Source organism: Emydura macquarii, unplaced genomic scaffold, assembly GCF_026122565.2.
Source record: "Emydura macquarii macquarii isolate MOO-44397 ecotype Brisbane River unplaced genomic scaffold, CSIRO-AGI_Emac_v2 contig_1644, whole genome shotgun sequence".
Classification (NCBI taxonomy): Eukaryota; Metazoa; Chordata; order Testudines; family Chelidae; genus Emydura; species Emydura macquarii.
The window spans coordinates 13,595,982-13,613,602 of NW_027131781.1; the positions used below are offsets into that span (position 1 = coordinate 13,595,982).

General features: G+C 44.4%; 1 protein-coding gene across 2 annotated transcripts; it reads right to left on the reverse strand.

The window, feature by feature from the left end:
• Window positions 1–824: 824 nt before the first annotated feature.
• DET1 (DET1 partner of COP1 E3 ubiquitin ligase) lies at window positions 825–13,498 on the reverse strand. 2 transcript variants are annotated; one of them, XM_067555665.1, is made up of 5 exons: window positions 13,399–13,498; window positions 12,019–13,115; window positions 7,407–7,597; window positions 5,426–5,617; window positions 825–1,344 (listed from the first exon to the last, which is right to left on the reverse strand). In XM_067555665.1, exons 2-5 carry the CDS (start codon window positions 13,099–13,101, stop codon window positions 1,155–1,157), a joined length of 1,656 nt encoding a protein of 551 aa, XP_067411766.1. In that variant the 5' UTR covers window positions 13,102–13,115; window positions 13,399–13,498; the 3' UTR covers window positions 825–1,154. The 2 variants fall into 2 exon arrangements, with proteins under 2 accessions (XP_067411766.1, XP_067411765.1); XM_067555664.1 differs by lacking the exon at window positions 13,399–13,498 and having other exon boundaries at window positions 12,019–13,148.
• Between the last annotated feature and the right edge of the window lie 4,123 nt (window positions 13,499–17,621).

The following is a 17,621-nucleotide window of genomic DNA, read 5'->3' on the forward strand; positions in this document are numbered from 1 at the left end:
GCTGACTATAACCTTACAGTTTGAGGCATCACATAGTCGCCATGGAAAGGCAAGGATGCCACAAATCAGACATTCTCCACTTTCACGTATCTGGTGTGTGCCAGAGACGGGCTGGTTCTCCTTTCCCACCCAGACAGCAGAAGCAGTGTGAGGGAAGGAGGACATATACCAGTGGGGACACATTCCCGTTCCATGCAGCTCTTCTCCCTAACAGAGGCACCAGAGAGAAATCTGCTCTCAAGCTCCAAGCCCCTCTTATGCATCCTGCTGCTAGCCACCCATCTTCCCACCCTACCCACAGCTCACCCATTAGGCACTCAGTCAGCTCTTCTGGCTTCCCTTCCTTCGTACTTGTCACCTTTCATGTGAGGGGCTCAAAGTGCTTTACAGAAGGTAGATCAGTCTCATCCTCATTTTACAGTTGGAAACTAAGGCACAAAGATTAAGTGACTTGCATAAGTGTCAGGAATAGAAATCGTCTTCCCTGATTCCAGCGACCTTCTCTAACTACTAGACCACCCCACTAACAAAGACTTTTCTTCTCTAATGTCTTGCATGTTGACATGGCTTGAGTGCACTGTATGACTCAGAACAAGATCTAGTTTTGTTTCCCCATAACAATGAAGGTACAATTTAAAAAAAAAAAAAAAAAAACAACCCACCACCATGGCTTCTATTCTCTCTCTGTAAAACAGATTATCGGTCTTGACTAGGTAGAAGGTCACCGGTGCAGAAGGGAGTGTCCAGTATATGTAGAGAACTCTGCCTTTGCTATCACAAAACAGACAAAGCCAGAGAAAAGAAGACACCTTGGGGAAACAGGCAAGGTTTCTCAGCTACATTTTGTTCATCGATAGGTGTGGGAAAAGACAGGGCTTAATGCAATAAGGGGCTTTGGCAGTATGAACTGGATGGGATCTACAGAAAGAAATGGTCACAAGACTAATCTATCAAGATGGCTTCTTCAGAAGCACAATGGGATTCTCTTTCAATGGTGTGCAAGTGCCAGCTGCAGGCCCAGGGGAACAATGCTGGTTAGTAAGGGCTGCCAGGTCAGGTTCCTTGGGTGAGCAACAGTTTGGTTTCCTAGAAGGCATGCGTGTCTGGCTTTGGTGTGTCTATGATGGCAGCAGCTGCCCCAGCTGAGTATTATACTATGTGCAGCTGTGCCTCATGTGGAAATTAACAACATATTCTGCATTAGTCCGCTGCACCGAGATGGCAAAAGGCTCAAAGGGGTGAAAGGTGAATGCAACCAGGCGTCGTACTGTGTGATTGATGGGTCGGCCCAAGAGTCCTGCTTGGATTTCAAACTTCAGGAGGCCAGAATCCCGGGCATAAAATCTGTGAGGAAGAGAAAGAGAGAATGCTGGTTATGTCTATTCCTGCTCACAGGCATTGCTATCTTGGATTCTGTATGAAAAGGGACAGGTTCCACTTACGACTGCCTTGTAGTCCATCCCTGGTATTTGCACAACGGCATTCTGGCAAGATAGTGCAACAGACTCAGCCTGCATGGCCAATAAGTAGCACTGACTAAGCAATATGACTGATGTAAGGTGACATAGGGTAAGTCCATTCCTTGGTAGAAGTTTTTAAACTCTAACATTTTAACTCATTTTAGTGCCATAAATGAGAGAAGCCTCTTGCAAAGGGCTGTATTTCACGCTTGCAGGCTCAGATTTCTGGATCCATAGTTAAAAATAAAAGACGTTATCCCTATAAGATACGTGCTGGCTCCCTACTCTCCCATTGATGCAAGCATCTCTCATACTCATAATGGGAGTTACACATGAGCAAATGAGAAAACAAACCCATTCCTTTTAGCAACTTTTAAAAAACAGCCTTCACTTCCCAACTGTGAGAATGCAATGTTTCTCTCCTGTTCTACCGCAACATCACATTGCTGACATTTGACTTGGCTACTCGCACATCATGTCCCCTCACTGTGTCCCCATTCAGAAGATGTAGGAGAGCTACTGGACTTTACTCTGCTCTAGGGTGCCTTAGAAACTACTTAATAGGCTGTATCAATTCAAGCCAGAACTCTCAGTCACTTGCAGATTTCCAGTGAAAACTGTCAATGCAGTAGTCCTGGAGGAACAAATTTGGATGATCTGGAAAGGGACTCATGTCGGTCCCTCGTTCCCCGTGGACATTGGTCTTCAGTGATTTTCTAGCTCATAAGCAGAATAGCGTTGGCCGACTCTAAAGGGAGTTCTGCCTAGCCCTCCTTTATTTGTTTGGTCTTTCCTGTGTCCTGAAGGATCTCCTTTCCATGTCCAAGAGTTATGCTGTTTCAAGCTGCACCCCCTTCATCTCTAAGAGAACACAAAGATCTCTGCAACTTCACCTTCCACCAATACTTTTGTGGATTTTTCAGATGATTTCATACACCTTTGAAAACCAAATAGCCTTCTGTTATTACACTGGCCCTGAAGTTGGTTCAACTGCTATGACCTTTTTCTGAGCACAGACTTCTGGTGGTCAGTCTATCCCTGTCTCCATTTCCTGCCTGCCTGCCTGGTAGATTTTGGTTGTTTGCATTTGCCTCTGGTTTCAGCTCAAAATCACTTTTGTATCAGAGCACATTCTTCCCAACACCACCTGCTAGCCTGGTGCACTCACAGCTCTTATGCTGGCAGCAATGACTCCAGACAGATTCTTTTAATATCAGACACCCTCCAGGTTTTGATAATGCAACTTGCTAAATTCCTCACATTTTTCTAGTGTGCCATTCTCCTCTCCAATCTCCCTCCTCACCTGAATAAGAGGGCCAACCAACCTGCCTGCCAATTACATAAGAACTAAGCAAAAGAGCTACAATCTTGGTAGTTGGCTTTCCAAAAAGCTCCTACTCGGGAACCACGCAAGTGGGGGGTTGTTTTTCAACTAAAATATGTCCTATGGTCTGCTCCTCTTGCCACAATTCAAGGTAATTTAACACACTCAAGATGAGCTCCCTGTAATCTCAGGTAATCTCAAAGATGTGCTCAGTTTGGTATTTTTAAATCTATTTTTAAAAGTGCTCTGCAATCAGAGGCTATTTCCATGGACTCTCACTCTGTGGATAAACTCGGTACTGAAACATAAGACCTTGTGTCAATAAAAAACAAAACCAGGCTTTTCAAATTGTACAAAAATGGTAAATGTATCTGCAGACCACTTTAAATTGGCTCATTATTAATCCTTTAGATTGACAATCTTTAACGCCCTGGCACAGGAGCTGCTGTTACGAATTTGGCAGCCCAGGCACCTCCTTCACATGCTCCCCCACAAGCTTTGTAGTTCCCTGCTATGAGTTTGCTGCCAAGCCTCTTGTAAACAGATATCGGGGGAGAGGCCCTAAAGTCATTCCATCAGCAAAGAGGCCATGAAGCCCAATGTCAGCCACTCCAGCAGCTGAAAAAGAGGACTGCTGCAGCCTCTCAAGGGAAAAGAGACAGTAAAACCAACAGCAGGGAGGAAGTAAGCTAAAGGCAGCATGAGTGGGTGCTGAGTCACTGCAGGACACGACTATGGGACCTCAAACCATGTATGGCATAGAAGAAAATAAAATATAGATTGTATGTACCTTGGGCTGCTGATGGGCTTTGTGCCAAAGCCAGGCGCATGGAACTGTCACTATAAATCCTACATTACCAGTAATGAGAAAATAAAGCTAACGCATCTTTATTTCAAAACCCTTTTATGCATGACGGGCCGCTGTTGTATCTTATTAATCACTCTGTCTTGTGTGAAACACAGCAGCACTTTACCAGCTGTTGAATGGTTAAGGTTTACTTCTGCTATTGAATTGCCCTGCATACTATAAACAGGTGCTTCCCCCCCAAGCTCCAAATCCCTATTCAAGTCCTGATTGACTCTGGCATTTTATAACCTGATCTTCAAAAGTGCAAAGCTGCACAGTCTACTCAGGGGAGGGAGGGGAGGTGGTAGTTTGCTTTGTTTACTACAGAAGACATGGCTACAGCAAATGTCTGCAGTCCTACTCCCTTTTGTCTGTAGAAGCTACACAAATGTTGGCGGATGCAAACAAACATCATCCAGTGAGATCTCTCAACGTCAAGTACAGCAACAAGAAAAGCAGCAGATATTTCTCTGTAGATTTTACAGTTTGAGATCAAACCAAACCATACAGACAGGAAATAAAATATGTATGATTTGGGGATTGTGAGCATATGAATGGTCAGAAGTATCCAAATCTTAGGCAAGGGTAGTGTGTATGGTGTGGGAGAGAATACTGTGGACAGCAATAAAGTTGGTGATTGTGACCCGTTTCCCATCTCTCTGGGAAGATCAAAACCCCAATATCAGGGCAGTCACAGAGCACAGTATTACCTCTGAGATATCTCTCTTTGTTCACAAAATGTAGGATTTATTTTGCTCTTCAAGCACTAAGAGCAGTGCAGTTTTCTGCCCTGGGACACGCAGCACATTTAGGCCCAAAGTATGATCTTTCTTAAGACATTTCAAATCTGGTGGGGAAGTGCCAGATTCTAAACAGCTATTCTTGAAATTCACTGCTGTGGCCAATAAACAGAAATAATTTGAGCGCAACCAAGATAGAAATGTGCAAGCTCCCCCTGTTGGTCTGCAAGGGGCATTGCAAATCTTCCCCACTCTCAAGGTTAGGCACATTCCTGCTAACAACTCTAAGACACAGACAGAAATAAGCGGAATGACCCTTAGGTCTGATCAAAGCTTCTGCTGTGCAAGCAAGTTTCTTATGCATTACAGGTTTTTAATTAATGAGAAACCCAAGAGAGGATCGGAGAAGGGGACTAGGAACTCTGATGTTTGTTAAATGAAGAGGAATAAAGTTCATAGTGAAAGATGACTTTGGTTTCTAAGTTTCTCAGTATGCATAACGGACAATGGAACATGAAGACAGTCAAACCAACAACATGAACATTATGGATAGCATCTCACATCTTCCACTGTAGTCACAGGACTTAAGATATTTAAACAAATCAGACCAGTGTTAGTGTGAGCCAGTCCCACCTCCCAATGAGCATTTTCTTGATGTGGTAAAGCAAAGTTATACATTAGAACCACAGCATGCTGGCTGCCATATAGCAAAAGGCTGGAGTCTGAGAAGAGAGAATTTTAATGTACATGTTAATGGCTGTTCAAGTTTCTCAACACATTTCTGCCTCTCAATATGGCCAATGCACCTCAACTCCAGTTTTGGAAGAGCTCTCTATAGATGCACATGTAAAATAGGCCCAATCCACAGGAGAGGAAAGGGAGAGCTTCCTAATTTACTGGTGTTCTCCAGAATCATTTAAACAAGGACTTTGCTCTAATGGGACGGAGGAGGGGAAAAGGCAGACATTTCTACATGTACACTTCAGTCTCATGGGGCAGATGCCATGTACCATTCAGTCCTAGCCATGTGCAATTTTCTGACTCTTCTTCATACCTTATGGGATGATCTCCACAAGTCTTTGGCCGTTCCATGACTGACACCCACTTGTCATCATAACTGAAGAGGGAGAGATCAAGGTAAGGGCTGCCGCTGTAAGACTGAGCACTAATCGGGAGTTGACCCAGCAGCCTCCGCACAGCCTCTGTGTGCCCTCCATACTTTGCATTCACAATAGTGTCCTTAAACCTGGAGCAGACAAAGGGACAGATTTTATTGGAAAAGCGCACAGATAAATAGCGTAATGTAAGGGGACATTAGTGTTCGAAAAGGACAGAGATAACAAAATAGCACCAGTTTAAAAACTACTACTACTAACATCAAAAATTCTATTTCAGCTAATACACCATCAATCTCAATTCTGGTGACCTTTTTATCTATTCCTCAATCAGAATAGTTCCTATTCTGTTTTGGAACTATGAACTAATATAAATGAATAGGAACTTGCCATTCCACAAGGTCTGGCTACAGCTGCCCTGCAGTACAGGAAGTGTATAGGATCAGAAATGGGGAGAGATGGATTAGCATCTTATCAATCAATCCAGGTTTTACTGGAAAAATCGTAAACAGTGTAAGTGAAGCCTGAAGGGTGTGCAATAACAGCTGAACTCCTAAGGTTGAAGGATGACTTGGGAATCCATCTCTCCCCAGCCATTATGTTTTGATTGCATAAAGGGAAGAAACTGTAGAAGAGGAAGAACCTTGAAGAGAAGCCTGCAGCTGTTTAGCTCAGCACAGTTGGAAAAGTTCTTTCCCATGAAAAGATTAATCTGATTGGAGTTTTTCTTTTTTTTCCAAGTTAGTAAGCAGAATTTGAGCTTTCTGCTGGGGAGAACCAACATTTATAAGACCAGCGGTATAAGAGACGCTTATCGGGGACAGTTTATATTGGACTGTAAACTTTCAGTGCAAAGGCATATCGTGTTTACTTATCTAAAAAGCACCATAAAGCACATCTCTATAACCAGCCCCATTATAGGCTCTGAACAGCAAGCAGAGGGCTGAGGAGGTTCTTGCCTCCCCTTTCAGCTAGGAAACAAGAGCAGCACATCATATGTTTGCATTAAGTTCAAGCAGTAAGGAATTGTGGGAGTTATGGAAATGTACAAGACAACTAAGTCTCCTTCACTTGCATGGATGCAACAACTTGAATCAACAGAAGTCTCCCCTATAAACAATGACAGAAGTGGTCACCACATAGTTATGCTGAAGTTAAATTTAAAGTTGTGGGAAGTACAAGAGGCTCTGGCACACTTGACACATCATCACATATTCCTAGGAACACATTTCAGAAACATCCTACCTGCATTACTAACATGCCCTTTGTCTATTTAAACAAATTTCAGAAGCCTTATTTATGTCTACATCTCACTCCACTTTCACTGTGACACTAGACTGGTCAGTTTCACTTTCGCACTGGAATGGAAGGTCTAACTGAAAAAAAGAACTGTCTGCTTTTTGCTGAAATTGTAGAAAATGCCACAAACACAGGTTTATTTATATTAGGTTTGGGGAAGCCTGTTTAGCAAAATAAATCCCAAGTTTGGTGACATTTTTGGTTTAACAAATCCTAGCTTTGGGCACTAAACTACTCAGAGAGCATCACTTAAGCAGCCCCAGAGGAAGTCACAGCACTAGGTGTGCTGGCAGCATTCTTCCCTCAGAAATCTTCCTCCTTAGGATTAGGTGCTTAGATTGTCACTGTGGATTTTCTAGCCTTGGTCTACTATTTGCATGGAAGACCAAACAAGACAGTGACTGTGGAATACAGAACCTGCTGGGTCAGCCTTGTGTGTTCAGCAGATTTCAGAACCATAAGGCTGTGATGAGATGAGCCATGTTCAGAATGGACTGTCACACCAATGAGTCACTAAGGAGCTAGGTTTCTCAAGGTTGCCACAGCTACTTGATACTGGCCTTTGGCTGGCAGTGTTGAGCGTGTACCTATACGGTATAAGGCATGCTCCGAATGGCTCACCGGCGCTGGATCTGTCTGGCAAAGTTGTTACTGGAAGCTGAGCAGGGAAACTGGACAGCCTCGCTGTGCAGGGTGGCATTCCTGAAGAGGTCACAGAAGTTCTCAAAGAGCTCCAGTAACTCATCCGAAGTATTCTCGAACACAGCAATAACTTCTGTGGTCACCATGTTGTACACAACAAAGAACGAAGGCTGCAGAGAGTAGCAGAGTTAGTTGTTTTCCAGCAAAGTGCAAACAGACAATACAAGGTCTATATTATTTGGGAATCCTTCCCCCCAAACATACAACATACACACAAAAGACTGCCCACAATTACTCTGCAATGTAGGAGAATCTCACATTCCCTATACAAATTCATTATGCTATTCAAATACCTCAAAGGATAACCGATTATCCAGCCTATTCACTACAGGGTAATTATTTATGAAGGGAACTTTATGTGCTTCCAATTTTTCATTTGAAAGTGGACGTCAATATTTCTGCTTTCTCTTCCTCGCTCCCCACCAAATATAAAATGCTTTTTAAAGTGGCAGATTTAATTTTCTTTCCTGCTGGGGAAGTGATTTTAAACCAGGGGCTGGCTGGCAACAAATTATTTTTCCTGTATGTGGAGAGCCGAGCGCTTTTTTTTTTTTTTTTTTTTTGGCATTTATTTTCTTCCTCTTAATATTTCCAACATGCAGAGATGAAATATTTTTAGTGCATTGTGTTCCAACACTGCCTGCAAAAATTTTCCCTTCAGGTATCCGGCGGATATAGAAATGAAAGCTTGAAAGACAATAACTTTCTTTTTTATACTGACACTCTTATCCAAGAATTTCCAGGTGTCATTGCAATTGTAAATCCAAAACATGACTCAGGCATTCTGCAGTAAATTTTTCCATAGATAAGTTTACTCAAGTGCTACAAACACTAACTCCCCAACCCAGATATCAGTCACATGCATGACCTCTAACAACACAATGCTGCTAACAGAGTAGCACCTTTGTAATTCCTGATGAACTCAGACCTTAAGATCTCCATTTATATTAGATGCTTGGGAAAGGTCTGAACATATTTCCAATATATAGATGCCACCTTGATATACCCACAATGCAGGACTGGCCTAGTTTTACAAAAAGTCCAATTGCAGACTCACCTCAAGAATTCACCCTATAGCATAATTTGTGGGCTGGGGAGAAGAATGAGGGAATAACTCAGATGGGTCTCTGAAAAGTGAATGGAGTCTATACTATTACTATCCCAAACCCATGGCCTGTTACAGAATTGTGTTGTTTTTGGAGAGGGTGGTCCATGCTATCCAGTTCTCTCTCTCTCAAGGGAACTGTTGCTGACACATGGTACTTAGACAATTCAGAAAATGGGGAAAACAGATGGTTGCCCAATATCCACGTATTACTCTCCATCACCTATTAGCTAAATCACCATATCCAGAAAAGAAAGCCCTTCTGGGCTATAGGATAGGAGTAGAGATGGAAGGAGGGAAGGGAAAAGGGTTTCAACTACCCACAGTTCAATCCTGTACAAATATTTACCACCTTAAAGATTGAAAAATTGTAAGATATTCCTTTTACAGGCATCTCTGTATTTACTGTAATTATGTGTCTATGGAATGTGCTAAACCAGAGAAACTCTTCTCAATGATATTTTAGAGCCACTTGTAATACCTGGGTGTGATGTCATGCTATACTTGGCATAAGTTAGGTATAAGATAGCTATTGAGAAAAACAGTATTTCCATAGAACACTTAATGTTTAGACCCATCTGAATAACTGAGAATTCATTTTCCATACTTTCAGTATAGGTTCCCGCTACTTCTGTTGGTGTTAATCAGAAGATTGGGGGGGGAGGGGGGAGGCGGCGGGGGGCGGCGACGACGACCTATTAAATCATCTAGTCTATGTTACTGCCAATGTAATGCTTTGATTCCAAGAACTGAGGGAAAAAGAATCAGGCTTAGATATTCAACTGTATCATAATTTTAGGCCTCACTGGATAATCAAACAAACAAACATAGGAAAGTTTAGATTCAAGTGCAAGGAAAGAACAGAATTTTCACTAAATAGAGAGCCCTGCTATAGCTGCCATAGAAACCATCCAAGAGCAGTGGAAATGGCAGAGCATGAAGAAGGGACTTTGTGGCAAGGGTTGGCAGATCTAAAATGTGACCATTTTTGCTTGACCTTGTATTACTTTTTGTTTATTTAGATGTATAAACGTGTTTATCAAAACTCAAGGGTCATGTATAACATTTTAAAAATAACCTTTACAAGTTTTAATAAAAATTAAATCTTTGACTTTTCCCTCTGAATGCCCCAAGAAAACAATACCCTAAATACCAACCCACTCAACCCCTCTTCATGAAAAACCTAGGAAATAAGATGGGCCTTGTTCTATGCTAACTGTCAATAAGCTCTGGCTCCCTCAAATCAGAGGTAAATGAAAGACATTCCACAGCTGAGAGCTATACACACACCAGCTTGTCACAGGAGCTTATATCTAGACCCTATTAACCAGTTACCTTGAATGCCTCAGCTGATCAGACAGCCAGAGCTTACACAGAGTTTCACAAATCAAAGTCAGTATCTGGAAGTGGACCCAGAAACAAAAAGGGAAGCTAAGCATATCTCCTGAAGAACTAGTGTAGTGTGCTGCTTGCCTCGGAGGCTTCAAGCCAGCCATGATCTGCATCAACTGTAAAGTCTAAGAGGTCTTTAAATGGAACCAGTCTAGAGAGCATTGCAGTAACCAGTCACAAATACCTTGTCAAAGTCCAGATCCTAGAGAATTCCAAATCAGGAAGGCTTATGGTATTTTAGCCACTGACAGCACTCAAGATGCCAGGAGCAGTAAAGGATACCCCAAAATACCCTAAATTGCAACCCACTTGGACAAAGGTTTAGTATCTTTGCAATATCTATGTTGTTTATGTTCACGTATTTGTTAGACAAATATTTCAATGCTGCTTTTGCAAAACAGACTCAGTCCTCAACTACTTTATAGTAATAAACAGTGCACACAACCTAACGTTCTTTATGACTCTAGAGCAGACTAATGTATGCACACAATGGAAGAAGTAACATAAAAAAAAAGCTTCAAAGCTGACAGTTACCATCCCTTCATTGCAACCTCTAGCCCTAGAAAAACAATAGGACAAAGAGGGAGGTGGGGAAGGAGTCATTAAACTTCCAGAGAAAAACAGAACAGTGAGCAGCACTGCAAGTTTATAAAGAGTTCTTGCCAGATATTTTTAATAGAATTATAAAATAAGCAGATGAAAGGAATTAAGTTGATTAAAAAACTTAAAGTAGTCTCAGACCAAATTGAAAACTGAAGATCTCTAAGAAAAATGGCAACAATAAAACAATGTTTTGCATTATGGGGGAAAGGGATGTCTACTACAGAGATTGGCATTACAGCTGTTGTGATTTAACTTCATTACCAACTTGGAAGTGGGAGTAAACAACATATTAATTAGAGACAGCAGATGATACTGAACTGGGAATTGCAAATTCCATCCAGCACAGAAAGATAGTAAGGAGCTTTGAGAGATTAGAGTTGTAAGCAGCAAAAGTGAAATTCAGGTTGGAAAAATGCCAGCTATTGCATTGAAAAAATACTCAAACACACATACATAACAGGAGGGAAGCATCTGGAAAGCAATAATGGCTTAGAGACCCAACTATGCAATACAATAGGTCAAGAAAAAAGGGTCAGTTGGGGTGGCACATGCAGAGTTTGTAGAGCATAGAGTAGGGTAGTTAACAGTCCTTTCTTTATATTACTCTGGCATGACTGCCTCTAAACCACTCTTTAGTTCTGGGCACCGTTTCAACAGAAAGGCAAACTGGTGAGTGTGGAAAAAAGGAACAAAATGATCAGCAGGCTAGAGGGATTGAGATAAGCTGATTTAAAGAACTAATTGTATAGGTTGTGTAAGACATCTGATGCAGAAGTGGGGAATGACTCTCTACAGGTAACTGAAGGCTGTAGATGCCAAAGATGGAAAGAAGTTACAATATATATAGGGTAACATTAGGAATAATTGGAAGAAATTAAGAAAAATTTAGAATGAGTTTTATGGAACAGGTCCCAATAATTAGTTCTATTAGACTGTGGAACAGTCCCAAGAGAAGCAGAAATCCTGTCAACTGGGCCATTTACAATTATAATCAGATTGTATGCTCATCAGGACAAGGACTATTTTTATTCTGTATTTGTACAATGCCAGGCATAATAGGTCCCTGATCCTGATTATGAAAATATAATTAACAACAACAGACTGAGCAAAGCACCAGTAAGTGTTGTATAGGAAACAATCCTGCATTTGCAGGAAGATGGAATTGGATAATCACATTGGTCTTTTCTCTCTGTGATTTCTATGAAGTTTTGACATAGTGAGGAGGAATATTACTATATACCATCAAAAATATCTACAAGACTCCTCACAACAGGATCCAAATTATATACTGTGAAGGCCTTAACAGAAGATTTAAACCCAACACTCAAAGAGCTAAATCAGCACTTACACTAGAAATGTACCTTACAATATTTGTCTTCATGAAAACAGCCTCAACAAAGCAATAAGCTGCCCCAAGAGGGCAGACCCTACCTGTGAGGGGTCTGTCACCCGTAATGTGACCACATCTTCACTGGTGTATTTAATAAACAGATGGCTCTCATCCAACAGCTGCATTTTCCACATGCGCAGCTGCCTCAGCTGATCAAAGTACTGGAAGAACCTCCTTTTCGCCATCGCGCTCCCATCCTGCTCTGCCCTCCTCCACAGGTATACCAACAACCTGTGTTTCAGAGAGTTTATAAAAGGCTCTTTGTATGGGTTTGCCATCCCTGTCTGAGTGTCTCGTTGCACCTCTGGATAGACAGCGGACAGGGTCAGGAGGTCGTCTTCATAGCAGAAGCGGCCTATAGTCCGCACATCAATGAATGTGCCCTCAGGCGTCACCTGAAAGACGTGAATAGTCTGCTGCTGCACTGAGAGAATGGCCAAAATATTCTTATACAGATACAAGCCTTGGTTGTGAGACAAGATGACTTTGTCACATTTGAATGTCCTTGTGTCACACAGTCTACCTGTGTGAAGATCTATGATATGCAGAGAATAGTCTTCCAAAGGGGACCTGGGATTAGGGGTAACCGACTCACTATTGCGATAAACCTCAAAAAATGGGGGATGAGGTTCCTCAGGCAGGTAAGCTGCAGAGCCCACAATCACATAGCGACAATCATCTGTGAATAAACTGCACTCGCGGTTCAAGTGCTCGCCATTGGAGGCCACATTGGTGATATGGAGCAAGACAAAGAAACGTTCAAAGAGCCGCCCGCGGATGTTGACAGATCTTTGGTCATTGCCATTGGCCAAGATTTCTCCCTCATAACCCTGCAGGAGATCCTCTGCTGCCTGGCAGCCCTGATACTCGTAGATCTCCAGGGAGGTCTGGTCCGAGGAGAAGGCGATGAAGTAGCGTCCATCGGGGGAGAACTTGCGCAGGAAGCAGGGCGGCTTCTCAACGTTGACCACAGTGAAGTTGGGGAAGACATTCTGGTGGAAGACCCGGACCTGGTGCCAGTGGGTGCCAGCCTTGCCAGAGCTGATCCTTCGGCGCTCCAGGCGGTGGATGACGTTTTGGTTCTGGATTCTGCGGGGCCTGATGGTCGGAGCATCATGATCCATCACTTCATCATCCCCTGGGAGGGAAGGAAACACACAGGCCCCTGTACTGGACAGGGAGCAGCACGATCCTATGCCAGCCCATGGGGGGAGATGGCGGGGCGGGCACAGCGCGGGGTAACACCTGCGACCCCTCGGTGTCGGGAGGCGCCCCTCGGTGTCAGGGCCCGGGGGTGGCAGGTTCACAGGTTGGGGGGCGGGGCGGGAGGCTGTGGCGGCTCCCAGACGCCGGGGCGCTTCAGGGCCGCGGTCCCCAGGGATGGGCTTGCGGCGACGGGAGCCGGGCGCGGGTCTCCTCACCGCTCCAGGCCGCAGCGCAGCCCCGGCGCCGCCGTTGTCCGAGCCGATCACTCTACGGCCGCCGCCATCTTTCCGCCGAGGCGCCGCTGCTAACGACGACTCCACAGGCTTGGTGACGACGGCAAGAGGGTACCCGTAACCCTCCCCGCCCGGCTGGAAGTGCTTCCGGAGGCCACGGAGCCTGCCCGGCGTCGGGTCGGCGTGGAATGTCGGTCACACCCACACCCGACGGAGACAGCGGCCTCTGGCGGCCGTAGGAGTTACCGCGGGAGTCCGGCCCTTCCGAGTCGCCTTGAGTGGGGCTGAGCAGCCCCGCCAGGACCCATGGCAACCACTGCAGCCGGGCATCATGGCAGATGGGCCCCATCCCCAGCAGTGCAGGGGAGCCCCTGACCTTACACCCCTCCCCCCTCCACACACACAGCCAGCTGTGCAACACACACACATACTCCCAGCATGCCAGACACTCCATTCTCCAAAAACCTCCCTGCCCTGGGTGTGGTGCCCACCCTAGTTCCGCCTGTACTCATGCCATGACACCTCTCCTTACACCCGTTGCTGGCAGACTGGAGGGAGCAAGGAATCCCTCTGGCTCTGATGGGCACAGAGGTGTAGGGTAAACCCCATGCAAACTTGGGACTCTCTCCCGGGGGCACACTCCTACTGTGGGTCGGCTGGGGCATTTAGTCTACATCTCTGCATTGCCTGTTGGGGCCTGGATTTCTGCAGTAGTACCTACAGCATTATCCTACTTCCCTTGTATGACATTTTGGGGTGCAATCCAGACCAGGGAGGGGCTGTGTTACCCCTGACCATCAGCATTGGGTGTCACACAATGCTTTGCTATTGTGGCTCCTAACCTGGGCTCCTCACAAACAGCATGCAGGTCACAAACACCAGCAAAACTGGCTTCCGGCAGCTGTAGTTACCACATGCAGAGTGACCCCAACACACACTCAATCCTGGATTTTGGCCCCCCAAAATGTATTGCCCTCTCTTGGATAGTTCAGATAAAGGTCCATTGTCCCTGTAAAGGAACAATATACAACAGTCTGCCACCTTAATTGGAGTTACCCACACAGTTCACAACACTGGATTAATGTTTATTAAAGAAAAAAAAATGTTTATTTCACCACACAGGGATAAGTTTTAAGTCAGTACAAGTATTAAGGCATTAAAGTCAGAAATGGTTCTAAGAAAAATAAAGATAAAGCGTTTTCTAGTACTAAATTTTATAAATTAGGCTTGGTTCAAGGTAAAATTCATACCACATGCTTCCAACAATATTACTAGCCAATCTTCTGGTTACGATCCCTCCCAAAGTCAAAGAGATGGATTCTTTTGTCTTCTTAAGGTTCAAGAGAGATGGATAGGGAGAGATAATCTGGGATGTTTTAGCCCCTCACTTTTATAGTTCAGTCACCCTTTGAAATGCATTTTCTTGAGAGTGACCCCTAGATAAAGTTTCTTTCCAGCTGAGAGCAAGGAGACATCAAGTTTCTTGGGGGGGAGATTTCATGCTATTCCTTCTCTCCCTTCTATCTAAGGACTCCGTTTACAGTTTACGTGCAAATTGAGGTAAACACACATCCCTTTGTTTAAGACCTGTTTAATCCGCTTTCCCTAATGACTATGTGACTTTGAACATGTGCCTTTAACATTATACAGCAGGGATGTCATAATTTTATACTACAATACATTCCACCATGATATTTATTGACCAGTGAGTTCTTAGTTTTCAAATGATACCTCACAATGCATATTTAATACAAAGACTATTACGACAATCTGTAGGGTGTGAATACAGGGATGCATTCTGTCACACCTTCTCACTAAATTGTCTTTCACAAATGTGTTGTGGGTATTTCCCCTCCTCTGTTTCCTTCAGGACTGGGGCTGATATACCAGCCCTCTCCTGTACTGCCCCACTCACTGCTTTCTTCAGTCCACCTGCCATCCGCCATGGAGCCTTTCTTACCCTTCACTTTCCAGAATTACCTCCCTTCTCCCTGGTAAAACACCATCACCCCAGAAGAGTTTTGTACAGCCTGAACACAGAAAAGGCTGATACTCAAAGTGGAGAGGGTACACTGTACCGCATTTCACCGCCCTTCTAGTCAGAGAGAATCGTGCTCCTCCACAACTATAATGCTCTCCTCATGTCAGTTCTCAGAGAAGAGTCCCACTCTACCCCCCTCCCTGAGGATCCTCAGCTTTGCCCTGCTCCCAGTAAGGTTATTACAAGCCTAACTGCCATCTGGGAATCGATTAGCAGTCAACCAGAACAACAGTTTGGCTAACTCAAAATGTCCTTTTTTTAAAGGGATGTGACCTGGCACCTTGAGACCAGCAAGTTCATTACATTAGTAATCCAAGCAGACTGGGGAACCTGGTCTCCTCCAGAAAAGAAAGTCAAGTACATGCTCTCCCATCACCACCTGGTCCTTCAGTGAGGCAAAGAAAATGGTCACAGGTTTGAAAATCTTTTTCCTATTTGATCCCTTCCTTTGGTGGTTGAAAATCTCTCTCCTTTTAGTTGGGGGTTCAACAATGTCCCTGTTGTATATTGTGCATTTAATTCAACAACAACTCCTGTGGTTGTAGGCTCTATTGATAATTAAATATGACAGAAGTGATGCAACTGGAGCTGCACCCCAAGCCAATCCCCAATGGATGCAGCTATACTATTGTTATCAGAATACAATGCAAATCCCAAAGTCCCGGCGTTTCGACCAGTGGTATAAAAATGTGAATATTGTGGCTGTGAAAAATATAGGGTTCTGGCAATGCTAGAGATTGAAGCATCCATAGATCACCAGGGCAGGCAACAGCAAGCAAGCATGTCCCCATGCTCCAGCCTCTCTACTGGTGGACCATTTCAAAGGCGTGACAGATGAGTTCATCCCAGGGCCCAATTAATTCTTGGCCTCTGTGGTGGGACCTAACAAGGAAGCCACTTTTGCTGGGGTTTTTTGTGATGTAGACACGTTCCAAGGATCTGAACTGAGATTCCCTCTTGCCCTTTTATCACCATGATTCATGGCCTCTGTCTTGCGCTACAAGGACAAAATCGAGCCGCTGTCATGTTAGGGGCTACTCAAGGGGAACGACTCTTGCCTGTACTCATTGTCCATCCAGGCCCAGGGAACTTCCCCCAGCTGGTCCTTGGTTCTGCAAGTGCTAACTCAGCCTAGAAGAGAGGTGCACAAACAGCCACTCAGCCAGCAGGGTTGATCGTTCAGTTCGGTAATGCTTTGCATGCTATACAAGTTGCCAGGACATTAAAAAAAAGGTCTCTGTCATAGGTGTGTACAGTCTGCCCCAGACAGGGCTTCCCTCTGCACTTGGGGTTTGATTCCCTATGTCAGATTGTCATGACTGTTCCTGAGTGGGTGTTAGACTGCACTAATGCATAATAGTATTTCTGCCACCTCACTCCTTCCTCCAGGCCCAAGCACTGGTTTTTCCTGAACCCTTTTTGATGGAAAAATCTTATTAGTCCTGCTAGTCAGAGGGACTCACTCATGCATGCTCCCTTACAGTGCGGGCACAGGAACAGAGAGGGTCTTTCTTCTGTCGCCTTGGTGTCACTCTGGCTTCTTGCTGGGAAGAACTGTGCTTTGTGTATCTCAGTTTTCCACTCTAGTTAATGGCCAGTGACAATGGTCATTGATTGGACGCCAGTGGTCATTGATTGGTGTAGGGATAGGATAGACTTCCTGCTATCATTCACTTCTGTCCTTAATTAACATTGTTTGGGAGACGGAAACAACAATTAGAGGAGGCTGCAGACTAAGATGGAGTCTTTCCTGAGGTCAGATTCAGCAAAAACGGGTGGAGGACAGAATCTCCCCTTCACTTTGCCCCATCCTGTCCCATCCACCAGAGATCTGCATCACCCACATGCACACACACAGCCCTGAGTTTGTTAAACAGGGACATCCCATTCTAAACTGTCTCCAGTGCAGGCCTCACCCAAGGAGTAATTGCAGTTTCATTTACATCGGCACAGGAAATACGGTGTCCTCACCATTCTGCATACTGCAGGGCAGGCCTCCTTGTTGTAACTTTGGTCTTTGTGTCCAGAGAGCCACTAGGGAGAGACACCTGAAAATGCGAGAGAAATAGAGAAGACGTTGAGCTGAAAATTGACCCATGTCTTCCATTAGCGTATGGCCCATTAGTGTATGGCCCACGGAGTGTGTATGACCTCCATGTTTTCA

What these genes read in the sequence shown, in the direction of transcription:
- DET1 (XM_067555665.1), bottom strand. Translation starts at nt 13,101, where the DNA reads ATGGATCATGATGCTCCGACCATCAGGCCCCGCAGAATCCAGAACCAA. An exon ending in GGGTGACAGACCCCTCACAG is followed by an intron (nt 7,598 to 12,018) that starts GTAGGGTCTGCC and finishes TACTCTCTGCAG; the next exon opens with CCTTCGTTCTTTGTTGTGTA. An exon ending in TGTGGAGATCATCCCATAAG is followed by an intron (nt 1,345 to 5,425) that starts GTATGAAGAAGA and finishes TCTTCCTCACAG; the next exon opens with ATTTTATGCCCGGGATTCTG.